Below are 20,721 nucleotides of genomic sequence, written 5' to 3'. Positions count from 1 at the left end.
TTAAATTAAAAAAAAAAAAGCCTCCACTTGAATATACCTCCTACAGAAATCCAAATTAAAAATGAGCTGTAGCGCATATCATACATAAATTCTGCGTATTAAGTAAGCAGCTGAGCAGTTAAACTTGCTTGGAGGGTGGTAGAAATTTCCTCCTATTTCATGGTTTGACCTTTCCTGCTCATTCTCACAAGCTCTAAACTTTGCCACCAATTCAGTCCTGATCCTGCCACTCCAGGACCTGGATGTCATCAAAGCCAACCTCCTGCACCCTTGGCTTTTGGTAATAACTACACTTTAAATGTAAATTATCTTTCCTTTGAGTGTTTTGGATTGGGATGGGCATGGGTTGAATTAGCTTATTATGGCCTCTTTTACAAACCTTTAATATTTCAAACTTTGTGTTTGTCGTTTCTCTCTTCTGCCTCTTTGTCATAGCTATACTGTGTTTGGCGATGGGTGTAGGACAGCCGAGCTGAAATGGAGATTCACTGACACCGACACTGATGAGAACACACTCCACTCCAGTAGGTAATCTCCAGAGCAGCATCCTTTCTTATAGGTATCATTAGCACTGACAACTTTGCTTTATAAGTAAAGAAATAAAATGTAAAGTGTAAAGTGCCTTTTCTAAAGCCAAAGTATGCTAATCTATCATTTTACACACACACACACACACACACACACACACACACACTTGTGGCACTCTTGAGCCTTTTTTGAATTTTAGGATGTATAATGGATTAGATAAATTATCTAGTAAACAAGTGACAGATTCCATGTTCCTGTTCATGCAAAGTCTTTTAGTCCAGGGCAAAAAATAACTGTCTCAAAGGCATAAGGGTTTAAATTATTTCTTTACACAAATTTCTCATTAGTTTCTATTTTGCTGGTTATGACCTATTCTTTTCAACTTAAAGTTGTTTTCAACGGAAAATTATGTCCCCTTTGATACAAAGTCAAATGTTAAGAAAAAGCAGTCTTTAGGGAGAGAGAAACAAACTATTAAACAAACAAAAAAAGAGACATTGTAATAGCAAATGTATTTTGAGTTAGACCTTTGAAAGAAAATAATAATCATTTTCACAAATAAGACACTAAGTTCAAAGATTTATGTTCAACTGCCTATTTTCAGCCATCCTGGTCATTGAATGGGGAGCCACCAGTCACAGTTTCCTCAGGTTGTGATATGATCTTTGGGTCAAGATATCAGAATACCACAGACCTTCTGAAAGGTTGTGCCTTAATCTACATTTTGCTCAAGATTTCTTTGCAGCTCTAATATCATCTAGTTTTGTGGGGGGAAAAAAAAACAGGGAAAATTTGAGCATCTAAAGAGTAGGAGCTATCATTTTATGTATCGCAGGGTCAGGGAAGAAGTTTCAATGTGTTTTATTTTTAATTCATTTCAATGTATTGAATACTTAACTAAAATAGCAAGCTTATATAAGAAGAATGATGAAAACATTTGGAAAAGATTAGTTTCACTTACTTGAGATGGCTTTGTAGCTGTACAAGCAAATGAATTGGAAGAATTCTCCAGATGATTCAAATAAATCTCAAAGTTGACTAAGAATATGAGAAGGCAATAGTGTAGAAATTCTTCTGAGATTTAAGCAAGTCTATAATCCATAAATGCCTGAGAATTTTAATTATATTCATGCTATTTCCACATGAAGTCATTGCAACAAATCAGCATTAACAATCTTAACATTGTGCTTCCTAGAATTCCCCAGAGTCCACTGAAGTTTTGTTAGAAGAGATTCTTTTTAAAGACATAACACATAGGAGATTCCAGGCAAGTCCACACACCTCTGTCATTACACTGTAATTCAAAGCAAAGCATGGTTGAGTTTTTCATCAAAGACTGGATGAGTATGGACTGGTACATAATCTTTCCACCTATTCTGACAACCTGAGTGCTTCCTTTCATGCCACGTTGTTTAATTGGCTCAAGTGGAACAGCTCTTAGGATCTGGACACATATGAATACATTCAGTTTTGAAAGAACTTGAGAATGAGCCCAAATTAATAGAACTGAATCTACCGTATCATGCTGGGTAGCAACTTACCCTTCCTCCTGCTGGGAGGTGAAAGAGATTCAGTTACTGCCTGGGCTCTACGTTCTACAAAATGAGGTAGAAGACTGAGGCACTTACGCATCCATTAGCCAGTGTTTCAGGTGGGGCTTAGAGCTAAGTTTTCTTCCTTCTTCTCAGATCTCTATGCCAAAGTTGACAGCAGGTCAAATCCCTTTGGCTTGTGGGTTTAGTTTCCTTTGTTACATTGCTAGTCCCAAGCTCTTTCTGGCCTCAAAATTGAGTCAGGGTGGCGTCATCTTCTCAACTGAGTTACCATCAATCACTTCCCTGCACATTATATGGTTTTCATCAGTACTTTCACAAGCATTGTTTCATTTGACCCTCATAGTGAACTCTGGTGTTGAGAAGGTAAATATTACTGTCTCTGATTTTGTCTATTCAAATCCTAAGTACATTCTACTTCCTCATTTGATTCACTGCTTTGAAAATGTTGCTGAACCCTCCCAGCAGTGACAGACACTCAGTGAAAACATGGAGGATTCAGTCAAACTGGTTATTTGGCATCATGTAGACCACTGTTGCCCAACCTCTAAGCACACCGTGGCATTTGGAGTGTCGGGAAGACGCCCTGGGTGTGTGGGTCTGTGTGTCACAGTCCAGGGTGTCTTTATTTCCATGGGCTTCCCGTCTCTCATGTCTCTAGCCTCTAACTGCATCCGTATCTTATTCTTCATTTTGTCATATGCAGAAGTTCAGAAGTTCCTAATCCATAAGGAGCCCTCAGGAGCAGAGGAAGCTCACCTGACCAGGTAAGATCAAGGTTTACCATGAGCGGGAGGCAGGCTGGGAGTGGTAGTCAGGTATGAAGGCTCTGCACTGAGGCTGCCTGTGTTTCTGCCTTGTTCTGTCACCTGCTGACTCTGTAGCCTTGGGCAGATCTTCAAACTCTCTGAGCCTTTGTTAATTTCTTAGACAAATGAGGATACTAATGGTAGCTACTTCACGGTACTTCTCTGAGGTTTAAATAACACACGGGAAGCATTTAGAACAATGCCTGGCACAGTCTAAGCCCTCGATAGACAGTAGAGCTATTATTAGTTTTAAAAATGTTTTAAATTATATGACCTTTACAGATGTAAAATCGTCTTCAGCCAGATAGCAAATGGTATGAAAAGCTATTTAAGTTCAAAAGTAAGTGCTGAATTTCTAAAAGTCTGTCATTAATTTGTTATTACTGATATTACTCTCTTGTTCACTCTCAGATTAAGAAAAAATAGTGGAAGAACTTATACTGTGCTTAGCCCTTGATACTCCGCTTAATTCTCCCTGTAGCTCTAGAAAGCAGGTTACATTGGCCTAATGTTACCAGCAAGAAAACCAAGAGACAAAGGGACTAAATAACTTGCCCAAGGTCAGAAAGCTTGTTCACGGTGAGGGAGGCTGGACTTCAAACCTGGGCTCTCCTATGATGAGTCCTCAACACTGCGACGATGTTGACCTGCTTTGAAGAGACATGCTTTTAAGCTGTGTTAAAGAAGAGACATTGCACACTTAAATGTGCAATATCTGCCTTTGGGTGAAAAATAATCACATCATTAGAAACTGATCATGAGCTTGGCTGGTTGAAGCTTCATTGTTCATTGCTTTTGTTTTGTGGGAGGCTGGGCGAAACTAGAGGATAAATACCCTTTCAGTTTTGCCATTGTATGGAAACTTGCTCTCTGAATCTTTAGGTATTCTGGCAACCGACAGATGAGCAAAGACTTAAAAATAATCAAAAAACTAGAATTAAAATAAGACATAAAATAAGCCTCTGTGCTAGATTAAATTCATTTCATTTTTAGAACTGGACTATGTCAGGGCAGTTTCTATGTGAAAAAAATAGATCCTTAGTGATTGGAGTTAGCTCACTGTATTTCCTCCCTTCCATGCTGGCTCAGCTTGCTCAGGATGTTAGTCAAGTTTTCATCAGGAAACTATTTTCATTTAATTAATAACTTTGACGTATATAATTAATCTGTGATTATTAAATGTTTTATGTCAGGCGTTCCCATGATGTGGCTGTTTTTAACAACAAGCTACTTGATTTGTGGAACTTTAAATGCTGGTGGATTCTTTAATTTGGAAAAAGAAGCAAATCCTGAAGTGTGGATGAATATCGTAAGTTATGGAAAATTCCAAAGAACATCAAATAAAGCAGATGAATGGGTTGTGAGATATTAAAGTTCCTGTTATAGCAGAAAATCTCTAATAAGAAAACAGATAAAATATAGGTGATTTTTAACATTTCTGCAAGAGTCAAGCTAGGTAGATCTTCACTTTGGGCTGAATAATACTTTCTCGTAATATAAAGCAGAATTGTATTTTTTATAGATGAACCTCTTCCTTTGAATTTCTGTTCTTAAGAATATTAAGAATTTCTGTTTTAAGCCCTCTGGATGGTATATGGGTATGACTGCCCTCTACTGGACTATGGTTTTACCTTTCAACCAAGAGGGGGTCTCAAAAGACAATTGATTTGAAAATACAGTTTTGTCAGAAGAATTCACCAATGCTTAATATTGTCTCCACTCATCAAAATTTTACCAATAGCAGACATTTTCTAATGGTCTGCATTTTTTTTTAAATCATGACTTTATGTAGTAAATTAATTTTATTGTTACCTGGGGCTACAGATTTCAGATAATTTACTCCAATAAGCACACACTAGTTATTTTGTTCTAGTCCCTTTTGATAACCCTTAGAGAAGATGTTTGGTTAATGCTTATGTCTTCACTGGGCAGAGTGAAATCATCACCTATAACGGCTACCCCAGTGAGGAGTACGAAGTCACCACTCAAGACGGGTACATACTCAGCGTCAACAGAATCCCCCGCGGGCGAAGAGACTCTGGGAGCACAGGTACGAGATGTGTCTCTCCTGCAAAGGAGAGCTGCAGATGGCTAAAATTAAGTGCTGCCTATTTATTCAGACAGTGGCTGATTTACCAAAGTTGCTTTGAATTTTGGATTAGTCTTTAAATGGTTAACAGGGAGACTCACTCTTTTCCAATTCTCTGAAGGCAGGCAAGTACCTGAAAATACAAAGGGCAAGACTGATCTCGCTGACGGCAACCAGGCTTGCTTATTAAGACGGAAATGCAAAGGTGGAGCCTACATGTTGTCAACTCATTACTGATTTCTCATGTGGAAAATTGCTGTATTCCAGGAAAGTGGATTTCCTCAGTGTTGGAAAGAGATTGGCTGGGTTGGATGAAGTAGGCTGTGGGTCATCTCAGAAGTCTCTCCTGCCAGCACTAGGATCAATAGACAGTGGATAAAAAAATCAAATGACAGTGGCATTTCTGAAACTTTTTCTGGGAAAGAAAGTTTAAACATTCACATATGCTTTGACCTTAGGGACAGACAGTTTGTATAATGAAAGAGCATGGGGTGACTAAGGCTTCTTTCTAGAATGAGGAACCAGCCATGCAAAAGCAGAGGAATTATACTCTTTAAAAGGGGAAATATAACTGCAAATGCTTTGAGGAGTGGGGAGAAGAGTAAGTAAAATACCTGTCAAAGTTCAGGGGCAAATCATTTACCACGATCACTCTGCAGCATCTCTCCTGCCATCCACGTTCAGAAGCAGCTAAAGTCATGTTCGACATTCTCTTTAAGAAGTCAGGTGTTCTGAGAGGGAGGGTATGGCTCAAGTAGTAGAGTACATGCCCAGTACCTCATCTAAATATAAATAAACCTAATTACCTCCCCCAGCCAAAAATAAAAGTTAATAATAATTAAAAGAAGTGTTCTTATTAAAAAAAAAAAAAAAGAATGCAGGAGTTTTGCAATGAGAAATGGGAGTGGGGCATGGGTAGAGTTACCAGATAAAATATGAGATGGCCAGTTAAAGTTGAATTTCAGATAAATAGCAGGTAAGTTTTTCACATAAGCCTCACTTTAAGATATACGGAAAAGTTCTTCATTAATCTGAAATCCAAAAGTAATAGACCATTGTATAAATAATTGACACATTGAAAACTGACTATACTTCAATCAAAAAATTAAATTTAATTAAAAAATTTTGAGAAAACAAAGGGCATCCTTTGGATCTTTCTGTTTATCTTTGCTTTTTTGGTGTATTTGTTTTGGGGTTTTGGGGGGGGGTTTTGGTTGGTTTTTTTTTTGGTTTGGTTTGGTTTTGTTGCTAAATCTGGTGATACCAGACATAGTGGTGGAGATGGGGGTGAAATATAAAAGGAGAACATTTTTACAGGAAAGGCTTTGCTTAAAAGAGGGTGGATTTGGGGAAGATCTGGAATTAAAAGCCATTTATTAATTGTACTTTCTAAATGCTTTACATGAACTAAATCAGTTTAACCTTCCAGCAACCCTATGAGGTTGTTACTATTAATAGTTAATCTTTTACAGATGATGAAGCTGAGGTAAAACAGGTTATGTATAGGCTTGAAGTCACAGAAATAGCAAGTGACAGAAGCAGAATTCAAACCCAGGCCACCTGACCGCAGACCCTGTGCTCTTACTTATTGAATTACAGAATCTTCCATCCTGGTTCTCCTCATCTCCCTGAACACTCTCTCCCTCAGAAATGTGAAAGTCGGCAGGGGGATGTGAAGCTGATTTTACTATTATAGCTTTGAAATGTCTTCAGTGGGAAGAAGCTGGGGGTTTGATTGGAAACTTGGTGAGGAACTAATCCTTGTCCCTTTACGCTCACCTCCCCTTCCTCCTGAAAGAGCCCTAAGACTCCGTCAAACACGACCACTTTCGTGTCTTGGTGAGCCAAGCCCAGGAGATACGGAAGTGTGGATCCCTAGTGTGGAGCTGTTACGAGCACATGCTTTGGCATGAAACGGAACCTGGCTTGAGTCCTGGCTTTGTACCTTGTAAGCCGGATTACCCCTTGGGAAAGCTGCTTAACTACCTCAAGGCTCCACGTTTATAGAATGAGAATCCTCAAAGCCAGAGCTACTCTGTAGGGTTATTGTAAGAATTAAGTAAATCCATGCATGTCAATCAGCCAGCTGTTTTTGGTTTTTACTTTTATGGAGTGTGTGTGTGTGTGTGTGTGTGTGTGTGTGTTTGTGTGTGTGTGTGTGTGTGTGTGTCTATCACGTTCCTGAGATGCTCTATTTATTATAAATTTCTCTCTCTCCCTCTTCTTCCCTCCCTCCAGGTGCCCGGCCCGTTGTGTACATGCAGCATGCCCTGTTCGCAGACAGTGCTACCTGGCTGGAGAATTATGCCAATGGCAGCCTTGGATTCCTTCTAGCAGATGCAGGTTATGATGTCTGGATGGGAAACAGTCGGGGGAACACTTGGTCCAGGAGACACACAACACTCTCAGTGACCGAAGAGGAATTCTGGGCCTTTAGGTAAATTGTATCTAAGAGAGATCATGAAGGTAGTTTGAGGAAAAGTCCTTTAAATATGATGGTGTGGATGGTGTTAATAATGTATGATACCTGAAGTCACACAGCTCCTTTGTAGTTTCTAACATCTCAAAGGAGATAAATAGCGAGAAGCTTTGATTTTCACTGATTCTCCCACAAGCAAATTGTATCATTTCAACACGATCATTTTAACATACAATTTTATCCAATACTATACTTTAAAGTCTGTCCCAAGGGACAGCTTAGGAAATTCCTGTGACCACTGTAGGCACTCATTCAACCAATGTTTATTAGGTGCCTAGTCTATGCACTGTTCTAGGCCCTTCAATTGTGAAAAGTCTCCACCCTCGGGAAGCTCATATTCATCCTAGTGATGCTCTTATAAGTTTTTCCTCTTGGACAGCCAACCAGTTTTGCAAAGATTATGTGTATCAGTACTACATTTTACCAAGAGAAACTGTGGTTGAGAATGCATAGACTACCATTTTCCATGAAAACTCTAACGTGAGATCTTTAAAACCTCTTTAAGGGGCATTAGAAAAAAATCTTTTGATATGCTGACCGCTTCTTTTTGTGAAAGTGTTTCCTGCTGTCACCTGAGGACAGGCTGATGCCTGCAGTAGACATCCTTTCTCACACTGAAGCTCCTGGTTGGTTTGCAAGCCTGCTGTAGAACAGAACCGTATTAATGAAATAGTCAGTTCCTACTGACTTGAGAGGAAAGGAAGAATAGACTAAAGTGTTACGGTCAGAACTTTGGCCAGGGGCAAGCATCAGGAAATATTTTGTGTCATCAGTCCTTTGCTGAGAGCTTGGCGCTCATTTACTGTAAGGCATCACGACCATTCTCTTATGCTTGGAAGTACCAATCTCAATTTCCTCTCGTATTCTTTAATAAACAGGCCTCTGGCTCATGGGGTACCTCACCCAACTATGTTATTTAGGTCATTTTTATTCTCTTGCATTAATGCTGGCCGAACTGGTACTGTAGGATTTTGGTATATATTGAATTTATCTCTATATGGACAGAAATGTTAATAATAGCAACATCTGATTGAGTTGAGTGCCTAACAGCAGCCAGAGTCGTTCCTTTACTACTATGCAATTCCTTTACTACAAGCAGACCTGCTATACAGCCCTATTACGTCCATTTCACAGATGAGGAAACTTAAGCTCAGAGGACTTAAGTCACTCAGCTAGTACATGGTAGCATCACTATTTACAACCCATTCTGTTTCCAAAGCTGGGTATTAAGTGACCCTAAAGTCTTGAAGTTCCCTGGGGGGGCCTGAAGTAGAGGCATGCAAACCAAGTGGGGAAAGGGCAGCAAAAGAAATAAAAGGGAGGGGAATGAAGAGGAGGGATGACAAGACTGAACTTCAAATGGCATAGTACACACAAGTCTTGAAACCATTCCTGTTATAAGAAAGTAACACGTATAAATGCAGCAAATCAAAGCTGCAATAACCTACGTGTGACTGGATAAATAATGGAATGTAAACCAAGGAAGTGGACAGCACAGAATTTTGTGTGTAAAAAACAAGTGAGCAGGTGTTCTGAATTTTGAACTTAGTTGGAAGTATCTATAAGGCTCTGTTTTATTTTGCAGCTTTGATGAAATGGCCAAATATGATCTCCCAGGAATAATAGACTTCATTGTAAATAAAACTGGTCAGGAGAAGTTGTATTTCATTGGACATTCACTTGGCACTACAATAGGTAAGTCTCCAAGGGTCAACATGTTACAAAGGTCAGAGGCATCAAGAGTTCACCTTTAAAATGGGACAGAGTAACTGTTTTACATTAACAGGGTTCTTACCTCTCTGTCCTATGCTGGGCACATAACCCTAGTGCCCCAAGTGGCTGTGAACCTGAATTCTGGAGACTGTGAGTATGTAGGACAAATCTTTCTCCATTTCTGGTCACAGCAGCACATTTGTAATGGTGATGTAATTTCCCAGGTATAACACGTGCCCCAAATCCAAAGAAGTATTTCCAAAGGGTAAGTCTCTGGATGTCCTCCGAGCTGCAAAACTAAAGCCAAATGTCATGGAATATCCTGGAAGAATATTAAATATACATCAAGTCATACCTTCCTCATCACCCACATGGGGTTTTAAAAAATACAAAAGTGGGGTTTATACTCATATTTGAACAAATTGAAAAGACATAGTCACACTTTGTTTGTGAATCGGAATACAAAAGTTTACTGTAATAAATCAACCAGGCTGCTTATCCATTTAATTTATGATTTAATATTTATGGTAGCCATGAAATGTAAGCATGATGCAGAACATTTTTTAAAAGTCCAAGAAATGTACTTTGAATATGTACTTCTTAATCGCTTTCTAGGTTTCTTAAAAAGAAATCAATAATCTAGCTCCAAATAAAAACTTAAAAGAACCCATACTATTAAAAATATAAATTTGTTAGTAATCTTCCACCAAAGTTTTCAATTTTAAGAGATTGGGTTATGTGAAAATGCAGTATTTCATTTGGGTTGCAACTGGGCAAGAGAAAATAAAAATTCTTGCAGTAGCCTCCTCTCACAGTAGCCATTATTACAGTATCTCATTATCATTAGGAGCAAACACGGCATTTATCAGCGCTTTATATTGATAGCTAGCCTACGAGTCTAGAATAGGCAGTGAGCATCTCAGCTAACATACTAAAAGAGTATCAAAGACCTAATAAGAAGACCCCACTTCCCCCAAGAAACTACCACCAACAGGAAAATGATTATACTGTAATAGCTAACACCTAGGAACGTTTACTACGTAGAGGGCCCTTTGTTTAGGACCTTTCTTACAGTATCTCTCTATAAGCTTCAGGACAATCCTACGAGTATTATTTCTATCTCATAGAAGAGGAAACAGAAGTTCCAAGAAATTAAGTGGATCATTCCAGGTCTCTTAACACACAGATTCAAACCAGGTCATTCGGACTTGGCCAGTGGGATGCTTGGGCACGGTGGAGAGACTCTGTGGAGACGGATGGCTTGAGTGGGGCCCAGAAAAGTAGGTAGGACTTAGATATGCTCTTATATCTGATTGGCAAAGAAGACAGTAAATTCTATCACCAGGGCTCTGCGTTGCATTTAGGGCATTTTTCAGTGAGCACTATTTGCATTTTGAGCAGAGAAAATTTTACGTGGGAAGGACTCGCTCTTTGTAGGACATTGAGCAAGCCAGGCCCAAACCCACTAAATAACAAGAGGCCACCCCAGTCAGTGTGACCAAAAACCTCACCCTGACATACTTCTAGACATCTTCCAGGGAAAACTATTCTGCCTGGTTCAGTCTTTGTATCAACTACTCAGCCAATTTGATACAAAATCAGTTCTTTTTCTGGCTAAGACAGTTTCAATATTTCAACAAAATATTCAGAAAACAATGCCTGTGCTACAGCTACACACACACACACACACACACACACACACACACACACACACACAGAGTGGAGGGGGCCCAGGAAGGCACTTCTGGAAACCAAAACACATAGACCCTCCACATAGCCTTTCCTGTGTGAGGCTGATCACCTCTAGTGCTAGAGATGAGTGCAGTGCTATTACTGAAAGATCAGAGCACATGGAGACACCTGGTCCTTCCTGGGACCATGGTGGACCGAGGGAAAGCCCCTCCCCTTTTGGAAGCAGGGAAGATTATGGAGGTTTACTAATATCCACTGAAGCACTGGAAGCCATGAAATCTCGTTCCCTTGTGAGAAAGAAAAACTATGGAGTTACTAGATGATACTGCAGAAAGAGCTGATTGATTCACTTCCTTGAACTGATTATTTACTTCTTGAGGCTCTATGACTCATTCTGGCATCTCAGAGTTGGGGGTAAAGAGATGCCATTGCCAACACTTCCCCCAAGCTTGGGAAGTGACGGTGTCCCTGGTTTGTGTGGCAGCAACTTATCCCTCACTTTCCCCAACCAAGTTAAATTTTCCAGAATAAGAGAAAAATGGAGACTTGAGAGCAGAGAGGACTGAAGGCAGGTTATCTTTGCAGAATCACTCAGAAGAATTTCCCAGTTCATCCCCAAGATCATTGCAGTAGAAGGGTAAAAATGACAAAGCAGAGCCCACTTTGATCAATAGGAACAGCACCTAAGTATTTCTAACTTTCACAAGATTTTCTTGTCTCCTGTTCTCTCAGGGTTTGTAGCCTTTGCCACGATGCCTGAACTGGCACAAAGAATCAAAATGAATTTTGCCCTGGGTCCTGTGTACTCATTCAGATATCCCACAGGCATTTTCACCAGTGCTTTCCTACTTCCAAATTCCGCAATCAAGGTAGGCCCTTCCTTTTGCCAAAATGTATATGAGGATCTCCTTTTGGATGATTGATAGATCCTTACTGTTTTTAAATCTATTATAAAGTAAAAGTAGGACTTTTAGATGAAATCTTTAAAAACCAGACTCCGGGATCATGTGCTTGGATGTGGGTGTGTCCCTGTGTGTGTTTTCCATGCCACAGGGTCTACAAGTCCCGGTACAGTTCCCGATACTCAGTCATTAACAGACCTGGGTATCAGTCAGAATTTCTAGCCAAGCTGAGTGCTATGTCGGGTTAAGGTCGACTCGCAAGTTTTCTTCTTCCATTCTTATTCCACTGGACATGTTAACGAATTCACAGTGCCCAAATGGAAGACATTTTTCAAGTTACATGTGATCACTGATGTCCCTGACTTCGATGTTAGATAAGCCTGAAGAACATGCCCCTTCCTATGTGGGAGCTTACTCTAACTAACTCAAGCTAAGACTCCAAAGCCTAAATGTCTTACAGCTCAATTATTCATTCAAATACTTACTGGTTATCTTCCAAGTGTTGGAAAAGTAGTACAATGGTGAGTCGTGAATTTGGGATATTAGTCATCAAAAGTTTTTTTCTGTTTGCTTTTTATTTCTCTAAAAAGGTCATTGCCACAAAGAACATAGTATTTTACCAAGGTTGCCCCTTAAATTTGGGGGTGAAGAATAAAATAAATTTGGTCCAGAATGAAGACCAGGAGACCAATTAGGGTCTCACAGTAACTCATATATAAGATGAGGTCCTAGCCTGAGGTGGAGAGGTGGGAATGGAAAAAAAAAGGATTTATGAGCTAACACAAGGAAGAGTATTCATGAGGCCAAATGATTGATGTGATGGTAGTTTTACTGTATTGTTTACTGTAAGTTAAAGTGATGGAACTTCCCTTTTGCGTGATTGATGGTTCTATTTCAAAGTGTGATGATATCAGTTAGTTTTGGATATTTTTTACATTTGGGCAGAATCGGGCAGACAAATTAGTTAAATTAAGTTCAGAGATAGACACATCTATCTCTAAATATACAGTTTTGAATGTGTATTGCTTTGCCTAAACAGGTCAGGTCTGAGGCAAATATTGTCCCTGGCTTTTCTCAGTTTTATATCCCTTAATGTCAAATTTCCTGCCATTTTACATCTCATTCTCTGGCCCACCCAACATTTCATAGTATCTGTCACCCCCAGAAGTGCTCTTCCTCCATCAGAGAGCCCCATTCAAACTTGCTTTCCAAACATAGAAGTTTTAACCATGCTGCCTCCCATGAGGTCAATTTTTTTTTTGTCCAGTGGCACCCTTCCTTCGATGCACCATCTTCTACTTTTCAGCATAAAAGCTGGCTAATCTGGAACACTGCTGGAAAGGTGATGTGAACATGGGTAGCAGGGGAAAAACCCTGCTTTTCCTTTCCATTCAAGGCAGTATTTGACCTTAAGGAGAAACTGTTCTACCTTTCTTGCCAATTAATGAGAAATACAGGCAATCACTGATTGGACAAAATACAAGGGAGCTTCACCGTGGAGAAATTAGCTAATTTGGGGTTGAGAGTTCTTACTGCAATCTCCTTGGAAATTATGTCTGATGATCTTCCTTGCATGAAGATGGATTCATAAATAGTTACTTTTCCTAAATGACTTGGTCTCCTTGACCAGAGCAACAAATAAATATACAAATACAAATAGACCCCCAAGAATCCTCATTCCTGGGATGAATGGAATGTCAAGAAGTCTGAAAATGATTCTTGAAAGGATAATTTTTTTTTAAATTTTTGCAGAGGTTTTTTGGTACCAAAGGTATCCTTTTAGAAGATAATACAGGGAAGTCACCTTCTATCAAAATCTGCAACAATAAAATATTATGGGTGATATGTAGTGAAATTATGTCCTTATGGGCTGGATTCAACAAGAAAAATATGAATATGGTATGTATAGACTATGGGACCTTTTAATGCTTTTAAAAATTCTAGCTTTCCTATGATTCGTATAGATGTATCTGTTACACTGCATAAATTAATATGTTCATCTAAACCCTTAAAGGTGGAGATTTGCTATGCATAGAAGATTAGGTATCCAATGGACTATGAATGTCAAGACTTGGGAAAGAAATATGCAGCTTCATCCTTGCATCCCTGGTCAAATTTAGGAAAATGGGTATTCTACAATAGTGGTTTCACAAGTTCACAGTCAGCCACCACTTACCACAGTCAACTGGATTTTACAATACAGTGCATTAACAAAAATCCTAGAAAAGAAGAGAAGTGCATACAAGCATTAAATTTATTCCAAATGTACATTCACCTGTTGGGTGACTTTAGCCTCAAATAAAACTCATCACTTAACTCGGAAAAAAAGCAAGACAATGGAATGGAGAGATAATCCCTTTCCTATGAAGAAACAGAAGTCTTGTTTCATCAACTCTTTGTTTCCTGTTTTTGAGAATTCAAGGAGTAGGAGTTCACACGTGCAGATCAGTGTGGTTGAATAGTCACCCCTGTCATATTCTGAATGGCAGCCAATGATACCGTTACAGTGAAGCTGGTCCCCAAATAGCTTTTTTCCACCAGCCCACCCACCCCTATTCTTTAAGAGGCTAAATTGAAAACCTTGAGGAACAATTGCTCAAATCCTGTTTATTCAAAAGTAAAGATTTTTAATAGTTTCTTTGATTAGTTCTATTACATTCTAAGACATAGAATTATTGTTAGTATTATATCTCTATAATTTTCATCTCTATGATGTTTACAGAGATTGAAGTACCACGCATATGAAAGTGATTGGTTTTAGCTTTTCTTTTGCATTATTTTATTTTATTCTTACAAGAGCTCAGCAAATTGGGAGTATGGTTTTTAGTATGTCCTTTTAATAGATAAAAATACAGAAACTCTGAGATGTTAAAGAATTTGCTCAAAGTCACAAAGCTTTTCATTAACAAAGTTAGGTCCTGAACTCTAGGATTTCTGATCTACTGATCTGGGATGGTGCACATTGTGTACATACACACGCCACCCTTCTGACTTGCACAGAGCACCTTTTTTGGTTGCTTTGCTCCCATGATGTCCATTGTTGCTTCTTCTACTTCAAAATAAGCAAATTGTCCCTTAACTTCAGAGCTGACACAAGTTTGCTGGCAAGCAGCCTGTGCCACCAGTCAGCCTGTGATTCACTCACATTGAAGTGTCTGACATGAACTCATGATATCTAGATGATTTCGCCATGTCATTTTCAAAACCTCAGTATTTGTTTACCAATTCTTAGCATAACTGTTCTCTGCTTCTCAAAGGCATCATTTTTGCACTAGGTGGTTATCGCTGTAACGTGTGTTTTGTTTTCCTTCAGAGCCGAATGGATGTGTATTTGTCCCATGCTCCCACAGGATCATCAGTACAGAACATCCTGCACATAAAACAGGTAGAGTTTTTGTCATGGAAAACCATTCCAGTCCTTCTACATGAAAGGACAGAGTTAGCACACCTATTCTAAGAAGCTTGGCAGCTGGCTTCCATCTTGACCTTGTCACCATCTTTATGATTTGATTTCCCTGGATTTTAAGAGAAAGGACAAGGTGTGGTGCAGACCAAGTAGGTGACATAAATGAACACTGTCTGAAATCAGAGCTTGTAAAATAGGCCCTGAACTGAAGCAAAAGGTAAACTGGGAAAGGCTCAGGAGACCTGAGCCTTCCCCAGAGAGGGAAATACCTGAGATTCATCTTCTCCCTAATGAGTCTTGGTTTTTTCCCTTCAAACCAAGGAGATCATTGCTTCCCTTTCTGTTGACTTTGTTTTTCGTACTTGTATAAATGTATTTATATCCTTCTGGTGATCCAAAAGCCTTATTTTCTTCCAAATACACAGAGTTTTTCTAAGATTAGCTGCTAACAATTGTGATTCTTACTCTGAGTGTTATTTTTCTATAAAACATTTAATTCAGCTTTACCGATCTGATGAATTCAGAGCTTATGACTGGGGAAGTGAAGCTGAGAACATGCATCACTACAATCAGGTGAGCTACTCACAATGGCCCCAGAAGGATGCTTTTGAAAAAGGATAATGATAAATTATTTGAGAGTGAAAAAAATCCTACCTGGCAATTGATGGCATTCATACTGGTAGATAGAGCTTTAAAAAAAAAAGTCTAATTTTAATATATATTCATTTCAGAAAGTCAAGAAATAAAAGAAGCACATACTAAGGAAATTAAATTGTTTATAATCCCTCTATCCAGAGATAACTAGATGCATCAATATTTTGTTGCATTTATTCCAATTCTCAGCATGACTGCTTTTCTAGAACTTTCCATCTTGCTTTTTTAATTCATGGTCATAGCAAAACATAACCGATCTTCCTGAGGGTTTTTTTAAGCATAATTTTTAATGGCTGCATAATAATGAAAATTGTTTTATAAAAATCTGCAGAGTAAATGAATACATGCTTCTTGATACCAAAAGCAGAATAAGGATTTCACATAAAAGTTGAGTACTATCCACCCATGAAGAGTTGAATCTCAAGGCATCTTTTTTCCTCTAACTTTACACACCAAAATTTACACTCATTTAGCCCTCCTGTACTTTTAATCAATCCTGTTGCCACCAATTCTTTTCTCTAAGTCAGGGGCTGGGCTTCTCAAAATGAACTGAACACATTAAAATTTTCATTAGAATGTTTTCTCAGACTGATGTATTTAAGGCTATTAGTGCAAACATGGATCAAGTTGTTTCTGGACATTAAATCAGTCAGTCAGACCAGTCAACTTTTCATCAATGGGTTGACATTGTTAGAGACATGATTCTAGTAGCCCTTACAACAGCAATGAGGGCTATGTATATTTTTATTATTTTTTTAATCAGCTTGATTAAGACGTGATTGCATACAATAAAATTCACTGACTGACAACTTGATGAGTTTTGACAAATATTTTCATTCATATGGCCACACCACAATCAAGATATAGAAACTTTTTATTAACAGCAAAAGTTTTCTCCAATTCCTCAGACAATGTATATCCACAAATGCATATATTTGCAAATGCTTAGGAAAAAATCAAAAAAATAAACAACAAATGTTAAAGTGATAACTTTCAAAGAGAGGGAAAAGGAAAAGTGAAGTGGATGGACACGAAAGAGTGAGGGAAGCTCTCATATGGGATTTTACACACTTCTGTTTTCTTTCATTATTTTCTAATGAACACATTGTATGAAGCCCTCGTTGAAAATAATTTCTTCTTTGTCTTCACTTCCATTGTATTTGGAGAATGTTGTATAGCATTTATCTACAGATGTTTATTTGTAGACAAATATTTATTTAGCTGTCTTGCCTTGTTCCTTCAAACTCCCTGAAGTGTGTTCTTCCTGTGATCATAGTAAATATTCATTTTGCAGCCTCTACTTACTTGAAGTCAGCTGTTGCTCTGAGGAGCTTCCTCTCATGAATGCCCTCTCTCTCTCTTCCCTAGAGTCGTCCGCCACTGTATCACCTGACTGCCATGAAAGTGCCTACTGCTATTTGGGCTGGTGGAAACGATGTCCTTGTAACACCCAAGGATGTGGCTTGGATACTGCCCCAAATCAGGAATCTCCGTTACTTCGACCTGTTGCCGGATTGGAACCACTTTGATTTCATCTGGGGCCTCGATGCTGCTCAGCGGGTGTACAGTAAAATCATAGATCTGCTGAAGTTGTATCCCTGACTGCAGTGCACCTACTTCACGGTTAAAAGTTGCTTCCAAGCCCACAAGAGGCTTGGGGAAAAATACTAACCAGCAGTGAGGTCTCCTCCAGCATCCCTCACCTGCTGCCGCCGCTAAGGCATTCCCTCATGACAGCATCCCAGCTAGGAGTTGTTTCAACTGTGCTGCTCCTTCTCTGTGAAACGGCCACACCTGAAATCCCAGCATCTCTTCCCCGCAGTCAGGGCTAGGTCCTCTTTTTCAAATAAGAAGGCCTAGTAAACTCTTCCCTGCTAATTGTACTCTTGGGAGAGGGGTTAAAAGAGGACTTTCTCTTTCCTATTTCAAATATATACAGTGGCTTCATACAAAGGATACCCTCTCCTCATCCCCTTTTTCAAAGGATTGAATGTAAGCATAGGAGTGCTGACTTCGCGAGAAAGGCCTCGTCAAGGCAGCCGTTTGGGTATGTATTTCTGGTGGCTGGCATCTGGTGGCTTTCTTGAAATCACAATTACAGCAGTAGTCATACAGTCATCTATAAACAAGCCAGGAAATAAGCCCACTCCAAGCATGAAAAAAGATAGCAGAATGGAAAACTAACCAAATTTAAGCATTCCAGGAGTTTGTTTTACTATTTCAAGCTAAGGAAGAAAAAAAGGCAAAATTGGAAATGACTAGGATAAGCTCAATTTCTAGTTATTAAAATTATTCACAATAGGTCACTGCCTTTAAATGAAGGTTAAATTAATAAAGCTTTCTGAAAGTAGTGTACTAGAGCTTGACAGTCAGCAGCAGTCTTCAGCCATAACACGCGGAAGAACATTCTTCGCCTGTTTTGCTCTGAAGATAAACTAAACAGCCATTATGTCTTCATTATCAAAGTGGAATTTACGTTACCGCATTTGTACCCTGTAACATTTAAAGCAGCTTCCAGAAAACCTACTTTTAGAACCAGCGAGAGAGGCACGAGCAATTTCCAAAGTCTTGCTCTATTTCAGTCACTAAATGACTAGACATTGACTCTAGGATTTATTATAGAGTTCCAAGAGTAGCATGAAGTTTTAGTGTCACATCCACATTCCTGCATGATGTGAACTTGGAAAAGTCCTTTACCTTCTATGAAGATGTAATTAATGGGAAACTGTTATGATCCTCAAGGAATCATAAATAAAGAATACACATACATACCTTCAACTGGTTAATTTAAAACAGGTAAATATAAGTCAGCTCAGGAATATTTGCGTATAGGACCAAGGTCTTTGGGTATTGAACACCACATAATTATTCCTCATTAAAGAATCCATAATTGATCATTTTTAACTTTTAGTTTTAGTGTCTTTAAAAGGGATGACAATTTAAAAACTTGGGAAGCAATTTTAAGTGCAAGTCCTTTTATATTTTTATAATATTTATTTATCAAGATCAGACTAATTTTACTACAGTTTTTCATGACTTTTATTGAGCTCCTTCAAAGATTACAAGGTAGTTTTCATACAGGTAATACATTCTTTTTTAGCCACATTTAAATAAATTAATCAAAATTCAATAATTTAATTGATACAACAAATAGAACAGGAATAGCTAACTCTAAGAACAAATATCTAATTCTTAGTAAGCACATGATTTAGCTGGAAGGAGTAGAAGGATATGGCTACTAGTTATGGACGTTTAAGAGGCATTAGACATCAGCTAATATGTTTACAGAGAGGAAAGAGGACATTGGTTAATATAGGAATCTAGTTAATTGGAGGTTAAGCAAGCCCCTGCAAATGTGTCTTATTTGACTCCTGCTATGACAATGCTGTGTAATAAACAATCGTGAACAACTCAGTGGCTTATTTTTTATGCTCACAAGTCTGCAATTTGTCTGGAGTGGTTCTGCTTTCAGCTGGGATCACCTGCGTGTGGCTCGAAGCTGCAGGTTGGGTCCAGATCTTCTCCACATCTTCTCTTCATTCTGGAACTAGCAGCTCTCAGGGTTATGTCCTTCATAGGACAGGTCCCACCAGCACAAGGGGCCCAGCTAGGTGGCGCCCACAGAGTGGAACTTCTGCTTGTTCACATGCCTTTGGCTAATTCAGATCACATGACCAAGCCTGACCTCAGTGGGGCGGAGTAGTCTGCTTCACCTACAGTGGGAGGTTGCAAACCACATGGCAAAGAATGTGGACATATAATGCTGTTATACAGAAGTGCAGAATTGGGGACATAATTCACTCTACCACACACAGGCACAAAGTCCAAAAGATAAAAATAGGGAATGTAATGAAATGGAAGTCTCCTTTTTTCTCCCAACTACTTGTCAGACAGTCTCCCCTTCAAAAATGATTAATTCTTACCAGTATTTTTGTGTACTCTGGTAAAGATTACACCATGCATATTCAAATGGGTCCATAGATACCCATTTAGTTTGTCTCCTATATGTGCCATACTATACATACCTTTCCACATCTTGCTTTGGTCACTTAATCTATCTTGGAGATCATTCCCCATCAGCTCATATGGAGTAGTATTAAAGGTTAGGTGGAAATGCATCATTAACAGAGATGAAGATGAATTAGGAATTTTTGTAATTACACTCAGTGCTGTAGAGAATATTGCACAAATATCATTTTAGACTTTATACAAATATCATTTATACCTACAGAATAAATATCTTTGAACCAGAATTACTGTTTCAAAGAGCATGTAGAATTTTAATTTTGGATGAAAATATTTATAACTCTGCTAGGTGACATGAATTCCCACCTCTGACAGTCTTCAGTTAGAAGTCACGCCTGTTAGGGTGGCTGTTATTGTTAAAACAAAAGACAACTAGTGTTGACAAAGAAGTGGAGAAATTGGAATCCTTGTACAGTGTTAATGGGAATATGGAATGGTGCAGTCTATATGGAAACTAGTACAGAGTTTCCTCAAAAAGTTAAAAATAGAACTATCATATAATCCAGCAATCCCACTTCTGAGTATTTATCCAACAGAATTGAAATCAGGATATCAAAGAGGTAACAGCACACCCATGTTTGTTGTAGCACTATTCAAAATGGCCACCGTAGAGAAACAACCTAATATCCATAGACAGATGAATGGATAAAAAAATGTGATATAAGTATATGTGTCAAATATATTTATATAATGCTTAAATATTTAACATATTTTAATATACACATATAAATATATGTATCAAATGGAATATTACTCAGCTTTCAAAAAGAAGGAAATCCCACTATATTCAATAACATGGTTGGAACATGAGGACATTATGCTAAGTGAAACAAGCCAGTTACAGAAGGACAAATACTGAATGATCCTACA

General features: G+C 38.6%; 1 protein-coding gene across 7 annotated transcripts; it reads left to right on the top strand.

Annotated features, from left to right (window-relative positions):
* The first annotated feature begins 129 nt into the window (after positions 1 to 129).
* On the top strand, positions 130 to 19,236 carry LIPN (lipase family member N). Of its 7 annotated transcripts, none has more exons than XM_032491375.1 (11): positions 130 to 524; positions 2,788 to 2,848; positions 4,084 to 4,199; positions 4,823 to 4,940; positions 7,218 to 7,416; positions 9,044 to 9,153; positions 11,596 to 11,732; positions 13,518 to 13,664; positions 15,079 to 15,150; positions 15,673 to 15,744; positions 17,194 to 19,236. In XM_032491375.1, the coding sequence occupies exons 3-11, from the start codon at positions 4,092 to 4,094 to the stop codon at positions 17,425 to 17,427; spliced, it is 1,197 nt and encodes a 398-aa protein (XP_032347266.1). In that variant the 5' UTR covers positions 130 to 524; positions 2,788 to 2,848; positions 4,084 to 4,091; the 3' UTR covers positions 17,428 to 19,236. The 7 variants fall into 7 exon arrangements, with proteins under 7 accessions (XP_032347266.1, XP_032347267.1, XP_006188060.1 ...); XM_032491376.1 differs by lacking the exon at positions 130 to 524 and adding an exon at positions 2,625 to 2,671; XM_006187998.2 differs by lacking the exon at positions 130 to 524 and having other exon boundaries at positions 2,680 to 2,848.
* Positions 19,237 to 20,721: the final 1,485 nt, after the last annotated feature.

This window comes from Camelus ferus, chromosome 11 (genome assembly GCF_009834535.1).
Source record: "Camelus ferus isolate YT-003-E chromosome 11, BCGSAC_Cfer_1.0, whole genome shotgun sequence".
Lineage (NCBI taxonomy): Eukaryota > Metazoa > Chordata > Mammalia > Artiodactyla > Camelidae > Camelus > Camelus ferus.
The sequence above is the reverse complement of the archived record's forward strand: the minus strand, read 5'-3'. Positions and strand labels throughout refer to the sequence as shown.

What these genes read in the sequence shown, in the direction of transcription:
- LIPN (XM_032491375.1), top strand. Translation starts at nt 4,092, where the DNA reads ATGATGTGGCTGTTTTTAACAACAAGCTACTTGATTTGTGGAACTTTA. An exon ending in AAGAGACTCTGGGAGCACAG is followed by an intron (nt 4,941 to 7,217) that starts GTACGAGATGTG and finishes CCCTCCCTCCAG; the next exon opens with GTGCCCGGCCCGTTGTGTAC. An exon ending in ACAAGAAAAATATGAATATG is followed by an intron (nt 13,665 to 15,078) that starts GTATGTATAGAC and finishes GTTTTCCTTCAG; the next exon opens with AGCCGAATGGATGTGTATTT.